Genomic DNA, 27,862 nt, shown 5'->3' on the forward strand with positions numbered 1-27,862 from the left:
CCTTTCCCAGGGAGAAACTATTTTTGTAAACCCCATTATAAGTTGAATTTCGAATGAGGCCATGTAATGTGAATCTAGTGATGTATTGGTACAATTTATGATGGTTTATTGCTTATGATGTGTGGCACAAATACATGGCAAATCTGAACATTTTTTATGGCAAGTTTGCCGATGTGAGGATGACAACTTTAGTTATCAAGTATGACCATTTCTTTTCGTATGACAAGTTTCGTTTATTGGGTTTTTTCTTTTTTTTTTGGATGACAACTTTAATTGTAAAAAACGTCAGGGCCGGAGTGCTTCATGCCACATGTGTGACTCTTATTATTTGGGTTGCGTATGTAATATGAATCTAGAGATGCACTAATACAATTTATGATACTTTAATGATGAGATTATGTTAAAACGATGATGTTTTATTGATGGATTTATGTGTTAGTTGTTGGAATGGTGATGCTTTGTTGATGAAAGTATTAGTTTAGTGTCAAAATGTTGGTTACCTTACATGCAGTCTAAATATAGCATATCCAAACAAAGCCTGTCTCATCACATGCAGATCTACCAAACAATTACGATTACATATACTACTCCCTCCATTCCTAAATGTAATTCTTTTTAGACATTTCAAATGGACTACAACATACGGATGTATGTAGACATCTTTTAGAATGTATATTCACTCAATTTGCTCCGTATGTAGTCATTTGCTGAAATCTTTAAAAAGACTTATATTTGGGAACGAATGGAGTAGTACTCAACATGTTCATTCCCACACAAAAAAAAAGTACTCAACATGTCCACACTGGGAAAAGTGTGCGTGCCACCGCGACGTGCCGACGTCTACCACGCCGCACCCGCGCGTCGCTTTCCCTTGTACCAGCGCCCGGGACGCGGCTGATCTCCACTCTCTTCTTATTTCTTCTTCCCCTTGTGTGCTTCTCTTCTCTAACCTCACCCGCTCCTGCTCCCCTCGAATCTGAGCTGACCCACTCTACTCCACCACTCAGCAAGCTGTACCCACGAGAGCGCGCGACCACGCATACCGTCGGTAGCCCACTCTGCTGCGCGACCTCCGAAGCGAAGCGCCAGATTTGATTACCTCGCTGTCCGAGGAGGTCGCAGCTCGACCGGCGCCGGGCACAACCTGATTGGATCGGATCCGTGGACCTTGGCATAGGTCAGTTTCTCTATCTTGTTCTTGCTACCTCCAACCAAGCTTATGCGGATCTTAAAGGAAATTTATCATCATTAGCTCTCGGGTATTACTATCATATCATCGTGTCAGTTCTTATGTGGTTCCCCTAACGTGTGCACGTATCAGCCTTGCGATCTTGGTGCACAAGTTAGCTGTACTTAATTTATATATTTTCACTCTGTCTAGTTTCTACTCTCTAGTACAGTATATGGCAGTACAGTTCGTCATTGCTCCGTTTTTGCCTTTCCCAATGTATCTAGAACTAAAATACATCTAGATATATTCATTCCTCCGACGAGTATTTCCGGACGGAGGGAGTATATTCTAGCATTTGCATTTTATGCTGATTGGAATGTGTGTGTATGTAGCCTATGGTTCGTCAACCCCGTGGCTTTGGTTCCATTTGCTCATCCCTGAACTGAAATCGCCGATAGCCTTGGCGCAGTTGTCGGCTGAACAGACTATATGATTCTCCATCATGTAGCAAATTGAATTGATAGTGACAGAACGTTCTAAATGCAGGTCATTCTGGTTCTTGGAGGTTATTGCTAGCCCATCTCGAATTAGATATGGAGGCAGAGAAGAAGTCGAAGGATGAGTTACATCTCAAGATTAAGAGTAAGGACAAGTCCTCGGTGAATGAGGAGGACGAGAAGAAGGAGATCGAGATAGAAATCGATGCAAAGGTTGTGGAGAAGGAAGAGGTGTCCAGTGATGGTTCAAAGTCTGCAGGCAAAGTTAAGGAAACTAAAAAAGACAAAGAAAAGGAAGGGGAAAACAAGTCAGAGAAGCATGTAGATGAACATGAAGAAGATCAGAAGGCGAGTAAGAAGAAGGAAAATAAGAAGGCAGAGAAACATGAAGATGGTAAGAAGGAAAAGAAGAAGTTAGAGAAGCATGAAGATGACGGGAAGACAAGTAAGAAGGATAAAAAGGAGAAGGATGAGAAAAAGAAAGAAGATGGCGAAGGCTCAGAAAAGGAGAAGGCCAAGAAAGGGAAAGATAAGAAGAGCGAGAGCAAAGAGAAGGATAAAAATAGCGTCAAGGAGACTGGAGCTGATGCAGATGACAGTAGCCCCAAGAACAAAAAGAAGGAGAAGGACAAGGCAAAGAAGAAGGATGAAAGCGATGAAAAACAAGAGAAAGACAAAGAGGAACATGAGAACAAGAAGAAGCATGTAGAAGTGGATCAGGCAAGAGAAATCAAGCTACAAGATAATGAGTCGGCGAAGAAAGAAACTGATGCTTCTGAAGAGAAGAAGGATGGCACGGACAAAGCAAAGGATAAAAGAAAGAGAGACAGTGCGAAGAAGCAAGATGAACATAAGGAAATCGGTGACAAGGACGAACAAGGTAACAAGAAAGATACAGAGAAGAAGGACAAGAAGAAAGATAAAACCGACAGGAAGGGGGGAGGCAAGAAGAAGGATGGCGATGATGAGAAGGAAGAAGGTAAGAAGGACAAAGAAGCGAAGGAGAAGAAGAAAGATAAGACCGACAAGGAAGAAACTAAGAAGAAAAAGAAGGATGGTGAGGATGGGGAGGAAGAAGGTAAGAAGAAAGACAAAGAGAAGAAGAAACACAAGGGCGGCAAGGAGAAGACCAACGATCCGGCAAAGCTTAAGAAGAAGCTGGAGAAGATCGACGCAAAGTTACAAGACCTACATGCTGAAAAGGAAGACATCCTAAGGCAGCTGAAGGAGAAGGAGCTCGAAGAGGGAATGACCACTGAAGAGAAGAAGCCTGTACAGATAGTGGAAGCGAGTGGCAAGGCCAAGTCCAAGGAAGATGATCTTGTTACTGCACCCTGATCTTCTGGAAATCTTTGACTTGTTGACACTTGCTGTGATTTTATATGGTTGTAACGCGAATAATTTCTGATCTGGGTACGTGCACACGTTTCTGTGTGCAGTACAGAACTCTCTCTATATACATATACAGCTTGAGTGTAAGAATATAAACGCCCAGAAAAATAAAATAAACCCATTAAACATGTTTGCTCCCATGGTCCTTTCGTTATGCATCTGCTAACATGTTCTTTGTAGCTGGTATTCCGCTGCATGTCTCTACCCGGTGGTAGTGCAGTCGGACTGGCTGAAGCTCTTTCAGTTCTATTTAGCAATGGTCTCATAAGATCAGCGTATGGTCAGTTAATCCTAGAGATCAAGGAGTTTGATGAATAGAAGGGAGTTTTTACCTCAGAAAATTCATCATAGACAGAATAGTGTTGCAGATCGGTTGGCCAATTATAGCCGCACCGAGAGAACCACGGCTGTGTGGGTACACTCGATTTCACCTTGTATCGAGGATTTGTGGCCTCTTGATTGTAACACTGTGACATTGCAATAAAAACTTCCTTTTCCCTGGAAAAAAAAAAGAAAAATGAAAAGAAAATGAAAGCTCTGGTCTTCACTGATTGACCCAGCAGCGACACTTGCGTCAGTATATATCTTGTACTCTCTACCTATGTTCTGCGCTTTATACCTTACTAATGAGACCTGGCATTGTGATGAATTTTCTTTTTCTTTCTTTCTTGACCATCACAGGTTGAACTATATGATGTATGCACCTCCCAGTATCATGATTTTTTCTATGATCTGTTGCGCTGCATCAGTCTCAATAAAATTATATTCCCTGTTCCTAAATAACATTATAGTCCCTCTGTTCTGGCAGTTCAATTTCAACTACCAAAACATCTTATATTTAAGAACGGAGCATCCACGGATGGTAAACCGAAAGGTACTACTCCCTCCGTCCAGAATTACTTGTCACCAAAATGGATGTATCTAGAACTAAAATACATCTAGATACATCCATTTCAATGACAAGTATTTCCGGACGGAGGGAGTACATTATAACCTTGCTTTTTCTGAAAAAAAAACATTATCAAACTATGAATCACATTACATTACACAAATAGGGAGGTCCCATGACCATGTCTCATCATGCTCCAAGTATACATCTTCCATTTGTTTACTCTCATCGTTTTGCCTATTTGAGTCACAAATACCTGTATCCATCCATCAGTCTAGTACAAAATGTTACCTAAGAACTATGTACTGTAAGTCCGTACCTGAATGAAATTATCGAACAAATGTGGCACAACCAAACAAAATTCTGTTATAGTCGAATGGTGCATGCGTTAACAAGTGGATCACACAGTACCTTCTAGTATGCCCAGAGTACTATGCAAGAAGTATACCTTATAATGCTATCATTATAATTTACTTTGCCAAATGTGAAATTCGTCTGTATTTATTTGGAACCCACTAGAGTTTCCAAATACTTCTCCACATTGTCCAAGCCACACAGCTCCTTCACCACAGGCATGATTGCCGGAACTTCCAACTCAAAGAACGAAGGTGAAGACGATCCAGACCCACAACAGTGGAGTTCCTTCCGTGCTGCGGCAATTGCATCCCTTGTTGCGCAGTGAACTGAAGCTGCAAGGAGCAAAGGCGGCTCCCCAGATGCTGTGACAAACACCAAGTCAACAAGGCAAAAAATAAATAAATCATAAACGATCTCTACCAAATATTCTAAATTATTGTTTTTTATTTTTGAACTTAATACCATCTTATCCCTGCTAGGAGCCTAGAAAGCAAAATACAACTATCCGTTTGTTATATGCCCATAGATGTCAAAACAGGGGAGAAACCGAATACCTTTTGAAGACAGCACTCTCTTCTTGTGAAATCCACTGTTGCGCAGCTCAACATTAAACTGTTTAGGGATGGTGTCCACGGTTGGGATCTTGTATGTCCAAGTCCCGTCCGAGACAACCAGCCCATCCGTATTGGTCACATATTCCTCACTCATGAAATAACCAATTCCCTGAACAAAGGCCCCTTCCACCTGAAGTGCCATAATAGGACAGCAACAAAAGATATTAAAACACCATTAATGCAAATCAACATCAAAATGAAATGGGTTTCTATGTCCATCTCTGTGGACTTAAAGAAATGAACAATCAATGCACTAGACAGTAAACCAATACTAGAAGATAGCATAAAACACAAATAATGTAGGTTAGAGTAGAGCGAGACTACATTGTAATTAACTGATGACCTGCTATCTGAAATGACTCGAAGATGCATCTTTGGAAAGTTAACAAATATAGACAGGTTAGAGTAGAGCGAGACAAATTATACCCACCTGCCCCATGTCCACAGCAGGATTTAAGCTCTGGCCACAGTCATATATAAGATCACTGCGCAAAACTGTAGTTGCTCCCGTGAGAAGATCAATCTCTACCTGTAAATACCCGCTATGAATATCTTAATGTATGTAAACGCGTGTGTATTTCAAATTTGTACATCTATAGCAGCAGCTTACTAGCATATCTGAAACCAAGGAGTAAGGATACCTCACTAGCAGCAGCTCCGTAGTTTAGGTATGAACCAGAAGCCCCAGGAATGTAATATTCTCTTGCTGACAAATCCACACCAGCCATTTTTGCCTGCACAACGGAACATCGCGACACCTTAAGGTCATTGACTACATTACTGAGTAATGTAATATGGCACACATAACTATAGAAGCCAATGATGCACAAATTTCTACGGACGACTAATTTTTGAGAGAATAACACAATAACATCCTGATAATAGTTGCTATTAACTGAAGTTATCATCTTATCAATACCTGTGAAATTAGTCCATCCCATGAAACCTTGCCATGCTTTTCTTGCAATTGCTCCTTGAGTGATTTCAGCCTGTCAACCATGATATTGCAGGCAAGTCGAACTGCCTCACAGCTGCATTCTGATGTGGTACTCCCTGTGGTCCACCCTCCCTGTACCACACTTAACGTGTCTGCTTGAATAACTCTTACTCTTTCCAACAGGTCTTGGCTTCGATCAGCCCACAACTGTCCAAGACCAAATGCTGCCATCTGCTTCACTTTTGTCCAAAGCCCCTGGCCTAACTCAATGCCTCCAACTTCAACAACAATGGATCCATCGTTAAGAATAGACACCTTTCCAGGTGTCGGTCGAGATAACACTTTATGCACTATCGGAACAAAAGAAAGTCCCCTCTTTTTCCACTGGCTGGTTTTGTTAAAGGTCTGGATTATTTCTGAACGATATTGGTAATTTGCTGATGCAGTCAACTGATTACAGATAGAGGGAAGTGTATACCCCAAGGCATTTTCCAGGCACTCACTGTGAAACAAAGCAAGGCTCTCCACTGTGTGAATATTTCTCTGCCTTACCAAATTAGCATCAGTAGAGAGAACTGACGCCACATGCTCAATAATAGCTTCAGCAACATAAGAACCTTGCACTTCTCCAGGGCCCCGCATTGCAGACCGTGTTGAAATGTTTGTTTTGCAAATCTTTGCATCATATGAAAAGGCACCCCAATTATATTTCTTCAGTGCCTCTATGAAATTATGAGGAATAATTGGGCTAACATCCATGGTCATTCCTGCATTTATGAACAAATCTACATGCAATCCTGTGACCTTCCCATCTGATTTGAATCCTATTGAATAGCATATTTTCATGGGATGCCGGCCGCCAGTCATTATCATGTCAGTCTTGCGATCAAGATACATTCGAACAGGACGACGCAACTTAAATGCTGCAAGTGCACAGGCCGTCGCCACCTATAATTAACATACATATAATAAGTGTTCCGTTCTTTATGCTAACTCAATGAACTGTTAAACAAAACTGCAGATTAAAAGGCTCGTGAAGCACCAAACTTAACAATGTTTAAATGAGTATGTTCTTCAAGTTTTTAGCACTTTAGCAGCAAGACTGCAGCCACCCCTGCCTCCTCCTATATGTAGCACTTGAAAACTTCACATGAAGTATGTCATTAAGAAAATGGCTAGATCAGAGTGAATCTTGTTAAAAGAGACAATTCGGCTTCAACATTCAGTGTAACAATGTCACAAGAGGAAACAATACGCTTTTAGTTGTGTTACAGCTGAAGCAATCTGTATGTTATGCTTATAAGGTGAAGGTATGTGCAGATGTTCTATATTCTTATTTGGGTGCGAGGATACTCAAAATTTCAGGATCACAGCGTCTGCATTTTAAAGCACAACTGATAGTTGGTAAACACAGCAGAGTTGAACATGCAACAGCACTTGGCTGATTTACCATTTGTACTTCACAGAAAGTGTTAAGCATAATCTGACAAAAATAAGACATGGTCTGCAGCATTTCAAAAGCTGTAAGAAATGATGGTATCGACACTTACTGGTAATGATCTAACAGCTTTTCCTCCGAAGCCACCACCAACTCTTCTAGTGATAACACGAACATTGTGACAAGGTAAACCGAGGCATCTTGCAATGTTATTTTGTGCTGCCTCAGGGCACTGACTTGAGCTATACACTACCATGCAATTATCCTCATCAGGTATGGCTAGAGCAGTTTGTGTTTCCATGTAAAAGTAATATTGTGAGTTAAGCTTCACCTGCACCAAGTGTTTGTAGCACAATGCGACAATATCAAAGATATATAAAGAATAACCGAATCTTATAAAAAGATACTCCCTCCGATCCAAAAAAAGTGTCGTGGTTTTAGTGCAAATTTGAACTAAAACCAGGACATTTTTTTTTTTGGATCAGAGGGAGTACATAAGAAAGGACTAACCACCTATCAGGGAGGGGGGGGTGATATGTCAATTGTTCAATAATTGTGGGGGTCGAGATTGAAAGGTTAGACAAGGAAACAACTCACAAGTAGGGAGACACAAATCAGAGGAAAGGGGAACATAAAAGGGAGGCACACTTGCAACATCCATTTAATGTAAACTACTGTAGGGGCACTAAGGGTGATTCAGCGTTGCAGCAATGAATAATCTTTACTATATCTTTTACTATTAAAGAGGAGTTGGTGTCTGTATATAGGTTGGTGAAGCCTCCCCTTTTGTCTTGGTTTATTCCCCACCGATCCCCCTTCCACTGATTCCCCCCCTTACTGATAGTCTTGTCATTTTCCATGCACGCCGATTTGTTTCCTTATCCATACCCCAGAGACGTTTCCGTTTTTACCATGCTTCCTTTTTTTTACAGTGGTTACCGTGTTTCCTTTGGTAAGTGTTCCCTCTTAACATTTGTCTTCGTATGTCTCCCATCCCCCCCGCATGTCTCTGCTGAGAATAAACCAGGATGCGATCCAATATTTCCACGTGTCTAAAAAAAGCTATTTCCTCTTCCTACCTGTCAAGGGCCTCGGTGCCCAAGACAGCAGGGCCTCGACTACGTAGTTCGTAGTCTCGGTGGATAGGAGCGCTAGGGTTTTTGCCTGGCTGCTCAATGGTGCGGGAGGAGAGGATAGGAGTAGAGGAAGAGATAGGAGATAATAACTTTATTGCTTGCGTCCAAGGGTGCAGGTTACAGGATATATAAAGGCCTTATGGGCTTCTAACAACTAGGAAACTAACTATGCTTCTAACAAACTAGGAAACTAACTATTCCTGGACTCTAGGAACCAATGCAGGATCAGGACTCCCTGTCCCGATCACGCTTCGCCAGCCGTGGCCGGCCGTTGCTGGGCACGCGACCCGCGTCTGTACGCAGCGCCCCACATGACATCTCTCCCCCCCTCGACGAGCAGCTCGTCCTCGAGCTGAAAAGCGGGGTAGCGCTCGACGAAACTGTCAAGATCCTCCCATGTTGCCGATGACGCAGCCTCGCCCTTCCAGTGGACAAGGATCTGGCGCACGCCGCGTGCGAGACGTGAACGAGTCACGCGTTCCGGTTCCGGGACAGCCGCACCGTTGTGGATTGGAGGCAAACACGGCGGTGCAGTTGGAGGCGTGCCGAAGAATTTCTTGAGGAGGCCCACGTGGAACACATCATGGAGGCGCGAGCGCACCGGTAGCTCAAGGCGGTAGGCGACGTCGTTGACGACCTCGGAAATGCGGTATGGCCCGTAGAAGCGTGGCTTGAGCTTGCCCCTGGTTGGCAAGTTGAGAGAAGATGTAGCGCGCTGGCGAAGACGAAGCCACACCCAATCGCCCACTACATGCCTGACGTCGCGATGGCGTCTGTCATAGTAGGATTTGTAGACCGCCTGCGCCTGCTGTAGTCGATAGCGGACATCAGCGAGTAGCTCGTCTCGCTCCGCCATGCTTTTTGCCACGGCCGCCACCCTCGTTTCGCCTGGCTCGTAAGAACGAATAGTAGGAGGATCGCGGCCATACACCAGCTTGAATGGAGTTTCTTGGGTCGCTGTCTGGTAGGCGGTGTTGTAGATGTACTCGGCCCAGGGTAGCCACCGTAGCCACTGACGCGGATGATCCCCTGTGAGGCAACACAGGTACATGACAATGATCTTGTTAGCAGCCTCCGTTTGGCCATCCGACTGAGGATGAAATGCCGACGTCATGTGCAACTTCGTCCCGGTGAGGCGCATGAGCTCCCGCCAAAACGCCGAGGTGAAGACGGGGTCGCAGTCCGAAACCATGGACTGCGGAACGCCATGGAGGCGCACGATCTCGGCGAAGAACACCTGTGCCACCGACTCGGCCGTGTACGGGTGGCTCAACGCCACAAAGTGACAGTACTTGCTGAAGCGATCCACCACGGTGAGGATGACGGACTTCCCACCCACGCGAGGGAGCGCTTCCACGAAGTCGATGCCGACGTCAGTCCACACGCCCGTGGGCACCGGCAGTGGCAGCAGCAGCCCGGCGGGGTGCAAGTGCTCGGACTTGTACCTCTGGCAAGTACTGCAGGTGCGGACGTACTCTTGCACCGTCTTGCGAAGGTTAGGTGCGTGGAAGTCGCGGCGGAGACGACGCAAGGTGCGCAGGACGCCTTCGTGCCCATCGTCGTGCACTGCACTGAGGATCTCCTGGAGTAGCGGGGACGGCGGCGGAATGTAGAGGCGGCCGTTGAAAGTGACGAGGCCGTCGGAGAGCGACCACGGCTGCTGCCGCGTACCCGCCGTGATATCCTCACGCAACGTGACGAGCGCCGGGTCTGTGGACGTAGCTTGCCGGAGGCGATCGATGAAGTCGAAGCGAGGACCCGAGATCGCCATGATCGACGTCTCCTCCGTGTCGCGGCGGGAAAGAGCGTCCGCCACAGTGTTTGTACTACCGGCCTTGTACTCCACGGTGAAGTCGAACCCCAGTAGTTTGCCGACCCAATGATGCTGCGGAATGGTTGCCAAACGCTGGTCAAGTAGAAATTTGAGACTGTAGTGATCCGTTTTTACCACAAATTGGCGCCCCCAGAGGTATGGTCTCCAATGACGAATCGCGAGCACCAGGCCGATGAGTTCCCGTTCATATGCTGCCAGGGAACGGTGACGTGGCGCGGCTGGCCGGCTAAAGAAAGCCACCGGGTGCTGGTCCTGAAGAAGGACGGCCCCGAAGCCGTATGTAGAGGCGTCACACTCGACGATGAACGGCCGCGTGAAATCCGGCAACGCGAGGATGGGAGCCGTGGTGACCGCCGTCTTGAGAGCGGTAAAAGCTGCTGCCGCCTCCGGCGACCAGGAGAAACCATCCTTGCGAAGGAGGGCCATCAGTGGCGCGGCAACCACGCCAAACTCCTTGACAAACTTGCGGTAGTACCCCGAAAGGCCGAGAAACCCCCGGACCGCGCGCGCCGAGCGTGGCTGCGGCCATTCGGCCACTGCCTGGACCTTTTCCGGATCCATGGCCACTCCTGCAGCGGAGATGGTGTGACCCAGGTATGAGATCGACTCGACGGCGAACGCGCATTTGGATTGCTTGACGAAGAGCCGGTGCTGGTGCAGGACGGTGCGCACATGGCGGAGATGGTCAGCCCACGTCTCACTAAAAATGAGGATGTCGTCAAAGAAGACGAGAACAAAGCGGCGCAGGAACGGCCGTAGCAGATCGTTCATGAGGGCCTGGAACGTCGCCGGCGCGTTGCAGAGGCCGAACGGCATCACCAGGAACTCGTAGAGGCCGTCGTGAGTACGGAAGGCGGTCTTCGGGATGTCCTCCGCACGCATCCGCACCTGGTGGTAGCCGGAGCGCAAGTCGAGCTTGGTGAAGAAACGAGCGTGCCGGAGCTCGTCGAGGAGTTCGTCCACCACCGGGATCGGAAACGCATTCTTGACGGTAATGGCGTTCAGGGCGCAGTAGTCGATGCAGAAGCGCCAGGACCCGTCGGCCTTGCGGACCAGCAGTACCGGCGATGAGAATGCGGAACAACTCGCTCGGATGATGCCCTGGGCGAGCATGGCGGCGCACTGACGCTCCAGCTCGTCCTTGTGAGCGGTCGGGTAGCGATACGGACGGACGGCCACCGGGGCGAAACCGGGCAGCAGGGTGATGCTGTGGTCGCGGCTGCGGGGTGGTGGCACGCCGGAGGGTTCGGCGAAGATGTCGTCGAACTTGGTGATGATGGCGTCGAGGAAGTCGCGGCCGCTGCATGATTTCAGGGCTGGTCCGTCCGGTCCTGCAATGCCGCGCCAGCACACCCGATGGCCCCTCCGCCAGAATGTCATGGAGAGGGCGCGGAAATCCCACAGGATCGGTCCGAGCGTCGCCAGCCACTGCGTGCCCAGGACGATGTCGTGGCCCGCGAGCGGCAAGGCGAGGAAATCCTCCGAGAACTCCTCTTGGTCGATGCGGAAGGGCACGACGCGGTACGCGCCCTGGCACAGAACGCGCTCGCCGTTGGCCACCGTGACGCGCATCTTCTCGGTGGTGGGGGATGGCAGCGTAGCACGAGCGGCCGCCTCCTCGGCGATGAAGTTGTGGGTGGAGCCTGAGTCGATCAGGGCGAGGAGGGAGACACCCCCGAGAGTGATATGCATCTGCATGGTCTCGCTCGTGCGCACGCCGGAGATTGCGTGGAGCGAGATCTGAGGGTCGGCCGGCGATGCATCAGCAGTGGCGGAGGCCGTGTCGTCGTCGTCGTCGTCGTCCGGCGCTAGGTCGAGGAGAAAGATGCGCTCGCACACGCGGTTGTGGCCCCTGCCAAACTTCTCATTACAATTGAAGCATAGGCCCAGGCGACGGCGTTCCTCCATCTCCGTCTGTGACAGACGTTTGATTGGGCGCCCTTCCGGCAGACTGAGGGCATGCTGGGGTGCGGCTGGTGGAGCCGGTGCGGGGGGCGCGAGGCGTGGTCCCGGCGTCGGCAGGATGCCCTTCTGCGGAAAACGCACCGGTGGCGCGGAGGTGAGCGCGCACTGGTCGCGCAGCTCCAATTTGCGGGCGAGGCTCATGGCGACGGCGAGGGACTGCGGGTTGTGGATTTCCACGTCGAGGCTGAGGGGTGGCTGGAGTCCCGCGGTGAAGATCTGAACCTTCTGTGTCTCGGATAAGGTGCCTGCCCAGGGAAGGAGCGCCTCAAACCGCTCCTGGAAGTCGACGACGGACGTCGTGCGCTTGCACGCCATTAGTTCGCCCAGCGGGTTAGCGCGCAGAGGTGGCCCGAAGCGGAGATTGAGCAGCTCGGTGAAGCGGGGCCACGGAGGTGTGCCCTCGTCGCGCTGGACCTGCATATACCACAGTTGGGCAGTACCCTCGAAATTGTATGACGCCATCCACACCTTCTCCTCCTCGGCGATCCGTTGTTGATGGAAGAAGGACTCGCATCTGTTGATGAATGCGAGAGGATCAGACTTGCCGTCGAACTTGGGGAAGTCCATCTTCTGAAACCGGGGCGGCCGATCATTGTGGTGCTGCCCATCATGGCCTCCATCAGCGCTCGACGAGGAGGACTTGTCCTTCTGGAGTGCGGTGACGGACGACTGCAGGGACGCCACCATGGCAGTCAAGGCCTAGATCATCTTGGCCAGATCAGCGGTGGTAGGTTCTGCCATGCCGGAAGTGACCGAGGCGGCGGCGGATGGTGGCGAGGTAGGGGAGCTTGGCGCGGACGCAGGGGTGGAGGCGGGCTGCGGATGGAGCGTGGACGAGGAAGAGGATCGCCTGGAACCTGATACCAAGTTGTCAAGGGCCTCGGTGCCCAAGACAGCAGGGCCTCGACTACGTAGTTCGTAGTCTCGGTGGATAGGAGCGCTAGGGTTTTTGCCTGGCTGCTCAATGGTGCGGGAGGAGAGGATAGGAGTAGAGGAAGAGATAGGAGATAATAACTTTATCGCTTGCGTCCAAGGGTGCAGGTTACAGGATATATAAAGGCCTTATGGGCTTCTAACTACTAGGAAACTAACTATGCTTCTAACAAACTAGGAAACTAACTATTCCTGGACTCTAGGAACCAATGCAGGATCAGGACTCCCTGTCCCGATCACGCTTCGCCAGCCGTGGCCGGCCGTTGCTGGGCACGCGACCCGCGCCTGTACGCAGCGCCCCACATGACACTACCCACAACTCCCACTTTATGCATGCTAATCGGGAACATCCACATTGTCTGTTTAGGCCTTGCACGATGCAAGGTGCTTAGGAAGATGCTTAGTAAAATAAACCGAGTTTTTCTCAAGCATCAGTGCTTATCTCTACAGGAGGGGTGCCTAATTAAGCGTCTACCCTCTACAAATAAGCACCGGTGCTCAGAAAAACTGGTTTATTTTTCTAAGCACCTTGCATTGTACAAGGCCTTACAAACCAACATGCCGGCAGACCTGCATGAGGTTTCGCAGCCCAGCAGTTACCTCGGAAGCTGGGGGATCTCACCACTGCCACGGCCACCACGGGTAGCAGCGACACACGGAAGGCGTGGCCACAGCTTGAGCGGCTGCGCAGGGGGTACGCGCACGAGGCGGGAAACCTGCGGCATCCATACACCTATGAGGTACAACTGCTAAACCCCGAGCGCCGGCGGCAAAGTGCAAGGCGGGCCGGGGCACGTGCCGAGGTTGCGTGCGTCGCCAATGATGAGCACAAGGCCGCATAGCTTCCGCCGCGCAGATAAGGTCTGCCAAGCGCCAAGCCTTCAAGCTCTGTTTCCGCCAGACCGCCGTTGAAGCTGTATATGCTGATAATCTTAGGCAAGCTTTCATCAGGTACTTGTATAAAACAACCCTTTATAATCAATGGTGATTGTGCATATTTAATAGCTATTCCATAGCAATGCACAAGTACTTAGCTACTCTCTCGATTCACTATTATAAGATTTTCTAACTTTTTTCTAAATCGGATGCATGTAGACATGTTTCAGTGTGTTTGTTCACTCATTCCAGTCCATATGTAGTCCATATTGAAATATCCAGAACATGTTATAATAGTGAACAGGTGTAGTAACTAGTAAATATCAAATTACGAGTTCATCACTCTTCATGGGCCAAACACCTACCAGTCTGCCACAGAACCATCTCATATAACAGGTACATGCGACCAATGAATACTAATGTTAGCCCAAGCTGAAACTCTTTACCTGACATAAGAATCAGTTCATCCACAAACTTTGGATGGGTATCAAGAAGATTCAACTTAGCATTAAAAATTATATGAGGTGTACCTCAGCTGAGTAGATCTTCTGATCGGCTTCTTCCATCTCTTTGGAAAAATCACCAATATTTTGCGGAAGAAGAAATGGTGGGGTTTCAAAGTAACTGCATCTTCTAACTGCCTCCTCTATCGATAAAACTGGGCTATCTAAAGTTTCTGTGCTGTAGTTGACTACAGCTCGTTTGGCAGCTATATTGGCAAAATTCCGTGTTTCTGCAACCTAAAAATGCTAAAATCTTCAGTAATAGCTGGAATTAACGTTAACTCATGTTGTCAGAAATATAAACTTCATTAAAGGATAATTATTTTTTCTTTTTGTTGAAAACTGTTGCAGATTTCTTCAAATCCAAACCATCAGAGCAAAAGCCATACCACGATACCAAGAGGTTCCCCAGCACACTGAGTAAGTGGATCGCCAAACAGAGGTTCAGGTCCAAATATAGTGTTGGCCCCAAAATTGCCACCCCCCTCTGGAATATCCTTAACAGTGATAACTGCCACAGTTTTCACCTGCTCGAGAGAAGGGTCGAGCTCTATGCTATTCACATGAGCTAAAGGCTTTGTACTATATACAAATGCTCCATAAAGGCAGCCCTCTGGAGAAGGGATGTCATCCACATATACAGCCTCACCTATACATAATGTTTCTGTTATCAGCACTACAGTATACTTTATGCAAGATCAGAGTATGCAACTTCCACTGATTAAAATAGACACATAAATAAACTTGAAAGAAATGTTAAGAAAGGAATCATCAATGTATAGATAAGATGGAAGAAAGGAAGATAAACCATGTCACTAAACAACACTAGCAAGAAAAACAACATGCTGCATAAAACAACTGCTAAGTTATCTATATAAATAGGGAAAGGTACATTTTTTGTCCCTAAACTCTCTCGAAAGTATAGAAATGGCCCCTCAACTCCAAAACCGGCAAACCTTAGTCCCTCAACTCTTTAAACCGGAATAGTTTAGTCCCTTCATGCGCCAAAAGCGATTTGCATGCTGACACCGCATGGTTTTGACCCGTCACCTGTGTGGCAATCTTCTTCCTTTTACATGCATGAGCAACAGGAGAATGAGGTAGGCATGTATCTTGTGTGGCTCATGGCATCAGGAACATGTGCATACAAAGCTAGCACATACAGAACAGTGCCATGCCACTCACTCGGGCAGCTTTGCTAGAGCGAGCCATTCAACACTAGGCCAATTTTTTTAATTTTTTTTGACAAGTCGACGAATTGCATAGGCACAAGCAAGACGAGCCAATTTTTTAATTTTTTTTTGACAAGTCGACGAATTGCATCGGCACAAGCAAGACGAGCCTGGCCAACACAACCGGTGGCGAACCGCAATGGCAGCCAGTGGCCACGAGCGAGTGGCGGCGCGTGCAAGTACAAGTGGGCTCTCCTCTCCGTGACGCGCATGAACACAACCGCGCGCAACACATGCCTCAACATTGCGGCATCAGGATCTCAATCCTGCTGGCGCGCTCGTGCCTCGTCGAGTACGACTGCGATAGCACTTGACATCCTCGCTTTGTCGTTGTCGTCCACGCCGAAAGCTACTCGGCGGAACGGCCTGCGCTAACAGCGAGCAGGGGTGCCCAGGACGAGTGCACGAGGCGGAGGCATTGATGCGGAGCATCCTTCCATCATCCCCATGGACTCTACATCAACACATCCACCCCCACAAGGACCCATGACAAGAGCTAGAGCACGTGCTTTGGAAACCGAGGTGAACTCCTTCCTACTAGACTTGCATATGGACACAAATGGAACATGTATACTACCTCACCAAAATATGCTATGCATCCTTAGGTATGAAGTGGAACATCACCAAGGAGCTCAGGAGCATCCCCAAGGAGAAGGAGAACCACCCCAAGGCCATGAGGATCAAGACGGAGTGCAACCACAGCAAAACAGCAAGTCCCAGGTGACCCCGTGCGCACGGACCCCAAAGACCCCGTGTCCACGGGCTACACAGGAACCCGGCGCTGGAGCACCCCGTGCGCACGGGCATGTACCGTGCCCACGGGACCCCCGTGCGCACGGGCCTCCCAGGATGGCCGGCTGAGATGGGATCTCCGACTCCCCTTCGTCTCCTTCGACCCCAAGCCTATATAATTTGTACCTAGGGCCATGTTTAGGGTTAGCAAAGTATTGGATGATATCTTGGTGAGCTTTGCTCCATTACCTTCCCTCTTTGAGGATCAAGACCCCATTAGGGAAGAATCCTTGAGGATTTCAAGACCTCCATTGGGAGAAGACTACCACCAAGACCCCTCTTCCTTTGGATTTGGGATGAACTTTGCCATTGTATCTTTCCTTTGATTGTGTTTGAGACTTGTGGATCTTGTGTTGTTACTCTAGTGGATGTGTAATCGGGAATTGTTGGAGTGATTGTCCCTTTGTGTTCATCCTTGTGTTCTTGTGATTTATCTCCATTTTTTCCCTCCAACTGTGAAAAGGTCCTTCCTAGGGTTCTACCCTACATCATATGGTATCATGAGCCACGTTGATTCACATCTTGGAGTCCCTACCTTCCACTTTCTAGCTTGATTTTGTTGTTTTTCGTCCTAATCCGAAAATCCCCACCAAAAATAGCCCCAAAAATTTTTCTTGCAATTTGTTGATCTTGTGAGATTTGGTTGATTTGATCCACGAATTTGGTGTTTGGCAAGTGGATCTACCCCCCCACCATCATCCCCACCCATCACACACGGGAATTTGCCCAAAAACTTGCAATCCCCACGAAATCACAGAAGTGCACACGGGACATCGGGACCCCGTGCACACGGGCCTCACTTACCCCGTGCGCACGGGCCATCCAGAAACTTTCGGCCATGTTCTGTTTTTCTTATTTTTGTTTCACCACCATCCTTCGTGTTCTTCCGCACCATTCCACGTGTTTGTTGAGTGTTCGGTTGCGATTTCTCTTGTGTCCTAAGGTGTTTCGGCTACTTAGGCGCAACTTGGTAACATCATCGCCACCAATCATCGACTCGGACAACACTTTGACTTCGACAAGATCATCTTCGACCGTAAGCAAGGACGGTAACCTCGACGACACTTTGTACTCCCTTGCCATTAACTTGATAGCTTTGAGCCATTTTGCGTAGCTTACCCATCGAGACTAGCTTGTTGAGTATTGTCGGGCCACGTCTTAGTGCACCATTTAGTGTTCCGTCCATCCCGTGCATCTACTACTTGTTATCTCGTTGTGTGGCTCGCATATCAAGCATCGTGGCATAGTGAAAAAAAAAGAGGAGATAAAAAGCTTTTAAGCAAAAGAGAAGAGAAGCAAAGAGCTTATAAGCAATAGCATCGAGCCCTCGCATTTGTGCATCATCTTGGTCACCACATACATTTGCATACTTGGGATAGTGAGACGAGTAGATTCTCTATTAGGTTGGTGCACTAGCGTATCTAGCCCATTAGTGCAATCGAGCTAGCGTCTCTCTAGTATCCGTACGACAAGAGCTTTTCCCGTGTTTAGATATCTTCGAGCTCATTCCTTGGTTGTGCGGATCCCATTTATCTTTCGTGTGTGTGTTCCTCGTGTTATATTGGGAGGTTGATCTATTTGTCTTATTTGCCATTTGTGAATCTTCTCAACTTTATCAACATCTCGACTAACATTTGCTGTCTTTCCTAACCAAGCTCCTCCATAGACCATTTACTTGTAGGTGTGAGAAACAATTCCCGGTACCAATTCCCCTATTGTAACATCACGTGGGATCGTACTTGTTACATCCACAATCTTCGGAAAAGGTAACTTTGGTTTTGTTCTCTCATTTTCCTACTCACCACCACTTTCTTATGATGGATAGGCCAAGCTCCTCTACCAACCCACTCTTCATCGAGCAAGACGACGACATGTCATCCTTCGTCACCAAGAGCCACCTCTTTGGTGCACAACGAGCGCTCCATCAAGAGCAACAAGCTATGAACGACCGCATCGACAACCTCGCCACCGACTTACGACTCTCCGAGCAACGAACACGTGACTACTTCGACAGCAAGCTCGACGCGCACAAGCAAGAGAACGATGCAAGAATGGACGAGATCCGAGCTTTGTTGGTCAACCGGCATTCTTGAACTTCTTCCTACTCAAGACGGAGCCATTCAAGTCGACACTCCGACGACACCTCCTCCGGCTCAAGTACACCGTCATCGACCATACTTCGACGAGCCGCGCGTCAAGACCGTCATGCATCTCGAGATCCACTACACGACAAACATTCCCAAGAGCAAGTTGATGAACAAGTCCATCGTCCTCAAGCAAATCAAGTCGCTTTTGCTCAAGCTCAAGAACGACAACGTCTTCGTCGTCAAGAAGAAGAAGAACGAGCGCGTCTACACCAAGAGAAACAAGACGCCGAGGCTCAACGTCTTCAACAACAACAACGAGAAGCACAAGCTATTGAGGCGGAACGTGCCCTTCAAGAATCAAGTCGAGCCATCGCCAACCGCAATCGCGAACGGCGGAATCAAGAGGAAGCTCTTCGAGAAGAAATACAAGAGAGGAACTATCAACCACGTGTGCACCGTCAAGTTCCTCAAGCTCCTCCCCAAGTTCGTCAAGCTCCACCTCAACCTCAAGTGCAACAAGAGCGACACCAAGTGGAACAAGTGCTCCAAGACCCTCCTCAACACCAAGAGCGACATCATGAGGAGCGAGCATTCGAGGACTTTCCAAGGCAAGAGCGCTACCGCAACCGCTATCAAGATGAAGAGCAACGATACGGAAAACTCAAATTCACAATGCCCAAGTTCAATGGAAGCAATGATCCGGAAGAATATCTCTCATGGGCATTGAAGGTCGACAAAATCTTTCGTTTGCACAACTATGAGGAAAAGAAGAAGATCGCAATGGCATCACTTGAGTTCCAAGACTATGTGCTCATATGGTGGGAACAAGTCCTTGAGCGCCAAGAAGCAAGAGGTGACCCTCCAATCACCACTTGGGATCAAATGAAGGATGTCATGAGAGCACGATTTGTGCCCACCTACTACAACCGTGATCTCTTCAAGAAGCTACAACTCCTCAAGCAAGGAACAAAGAGTGTTGAAGAATACTACAAGGAAATGAAGATAGCCATGATTCGAGCCAATGTCAAGGAAGATGATGAGCAAACAATGGCACGATTCTTGAATGGGCTCAATCACCCCATCAAGAAGATCGCCGACTTCCAACCCTACTCCAACCTCATCGAGCTAGTACATCAAGCGACCAAGGCGGAACGTCAAGTACAAGATGATTTCAAGTACGTCAAGTGCTCCTCCAAGACATATGGCTTCTCCAACAATCAAGCTTCAACAACTCCTCCAACATCTACGTCAACCAAGCCTTCTCCAAGCAACAACGAAAAGACATCATACAAGAATCCTTCGTCAAGTTCAAGTCGCCTTCCTCCTACTACAAGCAACTACAAGCCGCGTGCTTCTTCCTCTACTCCGACCGATGAGACCGTCAAGACAAGCTCCTTCAAGTGTTTCACTTGTGGCGGCCGAGGCCACAAAGCCTTCCAATGCATCAACAAGCGCACCATGATCCTCAACGACGATGGCACCTACGACTCAACGAGTGAAGATGAAATGGAAGCTATTGAGCAAGTGGCCATGCACCGGAGTGTGAATGAGGATGAAGATGATCAAGTCTTTTGTGATGAGGATTCGAGCCCCGCTCTCCTTGTCTCCAAAGTCTTGACACTTCAACATCAACAAGAAGAAGACCAACGATGCCACATCTTCCACACTAAAGCCGGCATCAATGGAAGGTCAGTCAAGGTCATCATCGATGGAGGTAGTTGCCACAACTTGGCAAGTGAAGAACTATGTTCAAAGCTTCAATTGGTCAAGAGGAAGCACCCGCACCCTACAAGGTTCAATGGCTAAGTGACTCCGGCACTATACGAGTTGAGCATACGGTCCAAGTCTCCTTCAAAATCGGTGCATATGAGGACACTTTGGAGTGTGATGTGGTCCCAATGACCGTTTGCCACCTCCTTCTTGGTCGACCGTGGCAATTCGACCGTGGTGTCATCCACAATGGGCGAACCAATCACTATAGTTTCAAGATGAAAGGGAAGGAGTATGTGCTACGACCTATGTCTCCTAGTCAAGTGATAGCCGACAAGCAAGCCACCCACCATGGAGAGAAGAGTGAGAAAGTGACCCACCCAAAAGTGAGTGAGAGCCACAAGCCAAACTTGAGCGCCTCTTCGCCTAGAGAGAAAAACCTCATCCTATTTGCCACCAAAAGTGAGATGAGAGAAGTGTGTGAGAACCCATCGAGTGTGATGCACTTTGTCCTTGTGTGCAAGGATGGAGAGCCAACAACTAACACTTCTCACGAGCTACCTTTAGTGTTTCAATCTCTTTTGCAGGAATTCCACGATGTTTTCCCCGATGAGCTACCTCCGGGTCTACCTCCACTACGAGGCATTGAGCATCGAATCGACCTCATCCCCGGAGCACCACTTTCAAACAAAGCTCCATACCGTGTCAACCCCGAAGAAACCAAGGAGATTCAACGGCAAGTACAACAACTAATCGACAACGGTCATGTACGTGAAAGCTTAAGCCCTTGTGCCGTTCCCGTTATACTTGTGCCTAAAACCGATGGAAGTTTCCGCTTGTGTTCCGATTGTAGACCTATAAATGCTATTACCGTTTGATATAGGCATCCCATTCCTCGCTTAGATGATATGCTTGATGAACTTAGTGGAGCCAACTTTTTCTCAGAAATTGATCTTAAAAGTGGCTATTATCAAATTCGCATTCAAGAAGGTGATGAATGGAAAACTGCTTTCAAAACCAAATTTGGCTTATATGAGTGGTTAGTGATGCCTATGGGTTTGCCGGAAGCACCCGGAACTTTCGTGCGTCTTATGCATCATGTGCTTAGACCTTACATTGGAGTCTTCGTTGTGGTTTACTTTGATGATATCCTTGTGTTTAGCAAAACCATGAAAGAGCATATTAATCATGTTAAATCTGTGTTGCAAACTCTTCGCAAGGAAAGCCTTTATGCAAACTTAAAAAAATGCACTTTTGGCGTTGACAAAATGGTTTTCTTGGGTTTTGTTGTCTCTTCCAAGGGTGTCCATGTTGATGAAGCTAAAATTGAAGCAATTAAAACTTGGCCTCAACCCACCAATTTGCAACAAGTGCGAAGTTTTCTTGGTCTTGCAGGATTTTATCGCCGCTTTGTGAAAAACTTTAGCACAATCGCCGCTCCTTTGCATGCTTTGAGTAAGAAGAATACTCCTTTTGTTTGGGGATCTTTGCAATCAACCGCTTTTGATGAGCTCAAGTCTTTGCTTACTCATGCTCCGATTCTTGCTTTGCCCAACTTTGACAAAACTTTTGAGGTTCATTGTGATGCAAGTGGTACCGGAATTGGCGGAGTTTTAATGCAAGAAAAACGAGCAATTGCATACTTTAGTGAAAAACTCTCCGGTGCTCAACTTAACAATCCCATCTATGACAAAGAATTGTATGCTTTAGTGCATGTCCTACATGTTTGGGAACATTATCTTAGACCTCATGAGTTTGTCATACATACCGATCATGAAACACTTAAATACCTAAAAGGACAAACTAAGTTGAATAGGCGTCATGCCAAATGGAGTGAATTTATTGAATCTTTCCCGTATGTGATCAAGTACATTAAGGGTAAGGAAAATGTAGTCGCCGATGCACTTTCACGCATATGCACGCTCGTCACTAAACTTGAGTTGAATGTTATTGGCTTTGAGCACATAAAAGACTTGTATGCTAATGATCCATCTTTTGCACCTCATTATGCTAAATGTTTGATGCATACATCTTGGGAACAATATTACATCAAGGATGGTTATCTTATGAGAGCTAACAAACTATGCATTCCCGAGTCTTCTCTTCGTTTGCTCCTTTTGCAAGAGGCTCATGGAGGCGGACTCATGGGACACTTTGGACGCGACAAGACTTTCGCCACGCTCTCCAAGAACTACTTTTGGCCCAAGATGTTCCGCGACGTCTCATGCTTCACCACCCGATGCTCTACATGTCGCAAAGCTAAGTCTAAAGCTCAATCTCATGGTCTTTACATGCCTCTTCCTATTCCTTATCAACCTTGGGAAGACATTAGTATGGATTTTGTACTTGGTTTGCCTCAAACTCAAAATGGAAAGGATTCCGTGTTTGTTATTGTGGACCGATTTTCTAAGATGGCACATTTTATTCCTTGCAACAAGATAGACGATGCTTCACATATTGCAAATCTCTTTTGTAGGGAAATCTTGCGCCTCCATGGAGTACCAAAGACAATCGTCTCCGACCGCAACGTCAAGTTCTTGAGTTACTTTTGGAAGACTCTATGCGCCAAGCTCGGAATCAAGCTATTGTTCTCATCCGCATACCATCCTCAAACCGACGGCCAAACGGAGGTGACAAACCGGACACTATCCACTCTACTTCGCGTCTTGATCAAGAAGAACATCAAGGAGTGGGAGGCGTGTCTACCCATCACCGAGTACGCCTACAACCGCGCAAGACATTCGACTACCGGCAAGTCCCCCTTCGAGGTCGTCTACGGCTTCAACCCGTTGTCCCCATTGGACATTCTACCTCTCCCTCTACAAGAGCGCACCAACATGGATGCGAGTGCACGAGCAAGCTAAATCAAGAAGATGCATGAAGATACAAGAAACATCATCGAGCGCCACGTACATCGACTAGCCACCAAGCTCAACGTCAACAAACAACCCATGATCTTCAACATAGGTGACCTCGTGTGGCTACACCTTCGCAAGGACCGCTTCCCCAACGAACGCAAGTCCAAACTACTACCTCGAGCCGATGGACCATTCAAGGTGCTAGCACGCTACAACAACAACGCCTACAAGATTGAACTCCCACGAGACAAGTACAACGTGAGCGACATCTTCAACGTCAAAGACCTCTCGCCTTTCCATGGTGATGAAGATCTTGATCCGAGGTCGGATCCTTTCGAAGGGAGGGGAGATGATGCGGAGCATCCTTTCATCATCCCCATGGACTCTACATCAACACATCCACCCCCACAAGGACCCATGACAAGAGCTAGAGCACGTGCTTTGGAAACCGAGGTGAACTCCTTCCTACTAGACTTGCATATGGACACAAATGGAACATGTATACTACCTCACCAAAATATGCTATGCATCCTTAGGTATGAAGTGGAACATCACCAAGGAGCTCAGGAGCATCCCCAAGAAGAAGGAGAACCACCCCAAGGCCATGAGGATCAAGACAGAGTGCAACCGCAGCAAAACAGCAAGTCCCAGGTGACCCCGTGCGCACGGGCCCCAGAGACCCCGTGTCCACGGGCTACACAGGAACCCGGCGCTGGAGCACCCCGTGCGCACGGGCATGTACCGTGCCCACGGGACCCCCGTGCGCACGGGCCTCCCAGGATGGCCGGCTGAGATGGGATCTCCGACTCCCCTTCGTCTCCTTCGACCCCAAGCCTATATAATTCGTACCTAGGGCCATGTTTAGGGTTAGCAAAGTATTGGATGATATCTTGGTGAGCTTTGCTCCATTACCTTCCCTCTTTGAGGATCAAGACCCCATTAGGGAAGAATCCTTGAGGATTTCAAGACCTCCATTGGGAGAAGACTACCACCAAGACCCCTCTTCCTTTGGATTTGGGATGAACTTTGCCATTGTATCTTTCCTTTGATTGTGTTTGAGACTTGTGGATCTTGTGTTGTTACTCTAGTGGATGTGTAATCGGGAATTGTTGAAGTGATTGTCCCTTTGTGTTCATCCTTGTGTTCTTGTGATTTATCTCCATTTTTTCCCTCCAAGTGTGAAAAGGTCCTTCCTAGGGTTCTACCCTACATCAGGCATGCTGCGACAGGGGCGCTCCGTGCCACTGAGCCAGACTCCGATGACCACCGCGTCGGCGTCCCAAAGGGAGGAGAAGACATGCACCCGGCATCGCCATGGACCACGATGCCACCCGAGGGACCTCCCGCAGTGACGCCAAGACGGTGTGATTGCCCCCAGCTCCGAGCATGGAAACCACGTGCACTGGAGGAGGAAGAGCGCTAGACAACCTGGGGCAACGCATGTTTGTGATATAGGCTCAAGGCGACGCAGAGACATCATCGGCGCCGTGGCCAGCAATGGCGGAGGCATACCATGAGCACCAGGATGGCAACACGAGCAGCACTTCGCCGTGTTAGGAGCTCGCCTACGCCAAGGCCAATCTGCTGCGTGTTTCCCTGCTGCTAGTGAGCCTCGTAGTGCCACAGCTCCCCAGCTGTCTGCACCTTTTGCATGCACCGCCGTGAACCACACAAGCTCCACGTCTACCTCCTTCTCCTATTGCTCAGTGTGCGCCCACTGCTCGACGAAATGTCCAGCTAAGTTACAATGAGAAGGGAGAAGAAGACTGCCACATAGGTGACGACCGGTCAAAACCATGCCAAGTCAGCATGAAAACCGCTTTTGCATGTGAAGGGACTAATCCTTGAGAAGTTAAGGGACTAATATTTGCCTGTTTTAGAGTTGGGGGACCATTTCTATACTTTTGAGAGAATTCAGGGGCGAAAAATATACTTTTCCCTTACCAAAGTTCAAGATTACCAATGGCTACAACAAGAAATATGTGAAGCTCGTACCAGAGGCTTGGAGTTCTGCTCCAACTTTCTTGGCTGGTATGCCAACTGGGAGATAATCTTTACTGATTTCAACTATCTGCTTGCAAGATTCAAGTATGTGGTCATTGCTATGCAGACCAGATTCCACACTATTGGTCTCCTTAAGTGACAAGTCAATATCTGCACTGGGTGGACAATTTGGATTTCCATTGGTATCAGAAGCAGCATGGCCATTTAGACGAGCTGATCTTGCAGGCTTCACATTGCGTTTGGTCATCGGGTAAAGAAAAGTAAACAGAAAGGCAACTGCCAAGCTTGATCTGTAAGCAGAATGTGTTGTGCCTTCTTTTGGAACAATGATTTTCTTAAGAACGTTGCATGCTTCAAGCAGGACTGATGCACTAATGGGTTTACCAACTAAGTACTTCTCAACGTCTCTAGCCCTGATAGCATGTCGGGTTCCAAATGCACCAAAAGCTAAATGTAGTTTTTCCAGTATTAAGCTTCCTGAACTTTCATCTGAGGAGATTTGAGCAAAGAAAGCGCAGTTAAGGTAAGCAACTGCATTTCCAAGAGGGCGCGGAGCAGCTCGGTATGTCTCGAATAGCAGTGAACTTTCTGTCTTATCTCCTGTCATATTTACAGCCCCAGCACTTGATGAGACATTGTCAGGAGTACAATGAGGAACAGAAATGCTTAAGAGTAGTGCCTTGTAATCACACGGTGGCATTTCCAGGAACTCATCCAACGTGACATTCAATTTTCCTGATGATACCTGGATGCACACTGACGAACCAGCAGCAAGAAGAATAGTTGCAATATCAGAGGGAAATTCGTCCCTTTGCGCCATCACCAAATTTCCACCCAAGGTTGCCGTGTTCCGAACATAATGAGAGGACACCTTTTCCATGTGATCAGCAATCTTACCAAAGATGACATCCTTGCAGTCATCACCTTCTCGTCTTAAAATCTCAATAACCAGAGAGATCGATGTTGCAGCTCCAATTTGAACACCCTCGGAATCCTTGGATACTGAATTCAACTCTGGGATGTCTCTCAGGTCAATGTACCTATCATACACCTCTGCCTCCCTGTAAACACCAGAAGAGGTGTTGCCTACGACCACCTTTGTGCCACTTCCATCGAACGAATCAGAAGCTATCAGCCTGTAGTACTCCTCCACACTCCGAGGTCGATGCCAAGAGCTCTCGCTTCCCGCCATTACCCTAGCCGACATACACTTATCAATCCTCAGAGAGGCTCTGATCTCAGCCTTGAGAAATTCTGGGAAAGCACCAATGCTCCCCTCCTTGTACGGTGGCAATTTGTCGACATGAGCGTCTCCCTTTTTCCAGAAGGAGTTGAGACCAAGGTCCTCCAAATCGACGTCTGCCGCGAAGCTCTTGCAGGCGTCGGCAATGGGGCGGTAACCCGTGCAGCGGCACAGGTTACCCACGACGGCGCGCTCCGCGTCAGCCGACGTGAGCCTCGAGAACCCCTCCCGCGGAGGCGGACCGGACCCCTTGCCCTCTGCGCCGGCTAGCGCGGCGACGAGGGACATGCACATGCCGGGCGTGCAGAAGCCGCACTGCGAGGCGTGGAAGCCCGCGAATCGCGCGTGCACGGCGTGGAGCCCGTCGCGGCTGTTCCCGAGCCCCTCGGTGGTGGTGACCGCGCAGTGGTGAAGCCCGTGCACAAGGGTCAGGCACGAGCTCACGGCGGCGTGCGAGACCTGGTCGGCCGCCGCGTCGTACGTGGAGAGCAGCACTACACACGCGCCGCACCCACCTGCAACCAAGTACGAATGGAAACCCGCATTAACCTCGAACGGCGACGGCCTCTGCCTAGGAGGAGGAGAGGGAGGGGGTAAGCGCAAAGTGGTGGAGCGTACCTTCGCCGCAGCCGAGCTTGGGCCCGGTGAAGCGGGTGCGGGTGCGGATGAAGTCGAGGAGGGTGGCGCCCGGGTCGTCGCCACCGCGGAGCTCGAAGCGCTGGCCGTTGACGGCAAAGACCGCCGCGGACGGCGGTGGCTGCGGCGTCGAGGAAGCCATCGCGCGGAGGCGAAAAGGGGGAGAGATTTGCGTGCCGGAATCCGATTCCCATGTGCTCGATCTCCTTATCTAGTGAGCCTTCCACCCTTCCGTGTCGCAGTCTCGTCACTGTCTGCCTCGGCTGCGAGAGCTCGCGAAATTCCAAACAGAGAACAACCGACGGTGACACGCGAGAGCATGTGTCGCCTCCCCCGACCCCGGCGGCGTTGCTGGAGAGACGTGTCGTGGCAGCTGCAGGTGGGGCCAACGAATAGGATGGACGGCGCATGGGGGTGAAGTTGTTTGGGATCACTTGATTGACTGAATGAATATTTTATAACTGCAATAACACGTGAGGGACGGCGTCACGGCGAAGACGAAGCGGGTGTTCCGGTGCACGCGCGGCGGTTTCGACCATGCTCCGGCCACGTGACGACGTCCACCTCCGCGACCAATCCCACTTGACAAAAGCCCAAATGTTGATGGTTCCTGGAAATAGAAATATTATAGAAAATAAGATGATATGTATCTTAAATTTTATAAAAAAAAGATGGCATTGATATATAGAGCAGCAAAAATTTCATCGAGTCAAGGCTAATGTTTTCTTTCTTTAAAATGCGAAGGGTTAATTTCTATC

At 48.5% G+C, this 27,862-nt stretch overlaps 2 protein-coding genes across 2 annotated transcripts; one reads left to right on the top strand and one right to left on the bottom strand.

The window, feature by feature from the left end:
• The first annotated feature begins 897 nt into the window (after positions 1–897).
• Positions 898–3,192, top strand: LOC119363733 (cylicin-2-like). Its single transcript, XM_037629103.1, has 2 exons — positions 898–1,177; positions 1,718–3,192. Exon 2 carries the CDS (start codon positions 1,765–1,767, stop codon positions 3,004–3,006), a length of 1,242 nt encoding a protein of 413 aa, XP_037485000.1. The 5' UTR covers positions 898–1,177; positions 1,718–1,764; the 3' UTR covers positions 3,007–3,192.
• An 886-nt stretch (positions 3,193–4,078) lies between these two features.
• Positions 4,079–27,421, bottom strand: LOC119363734 (indole-3-acetaldehyde oxidase-like). The gene is made up of 10 exons (XM_037629104.1): positions 27,087–27,421; positions 25,217–26,983; positions 14,932–15,191; positions 14,570–14,779; positions 7,408–7,626; positions 5,840–6,805; positions 5,562–5,654; positions 5,351–5,449; positions 4,861–5,050; positions 4,079–4,668 (listed from the first exon to the last, which is right to left on the bottom strand). The coding sequence occupies exons 1-10, from the start codon at positions 27,244–27,246 to the stop codon at positions 4,451–4,453; spliced, it is 4,182 nt and encodes a 1,393-aa protein (XP_037485001.1). The 5' UTR covers positions 27,247–27,421; the 3' UTR covers positions 4,079–4,450.
• Positions 27,422–27,862: the final 441 nt, after the last annotated feature.

The sequence above is a fragment of the Triticum dicoccoides genome, chromosome 2B (genome assembly GCF_002162155.2).
Source record: "Triticum dicoccoides isolate Atlit2015 ecotype Zavitan chromosome 2B, WEW_v2.0, whole genome shotgun sequence".
In the NCBI taxonomy this organism is placed as follows: domain Eukaryota; kingdom Viridiplantae; phylum Streptophyta; class Magnoliopsida; order Poales; family Poaceae; genus Triticum; species Triticum dicoccoides.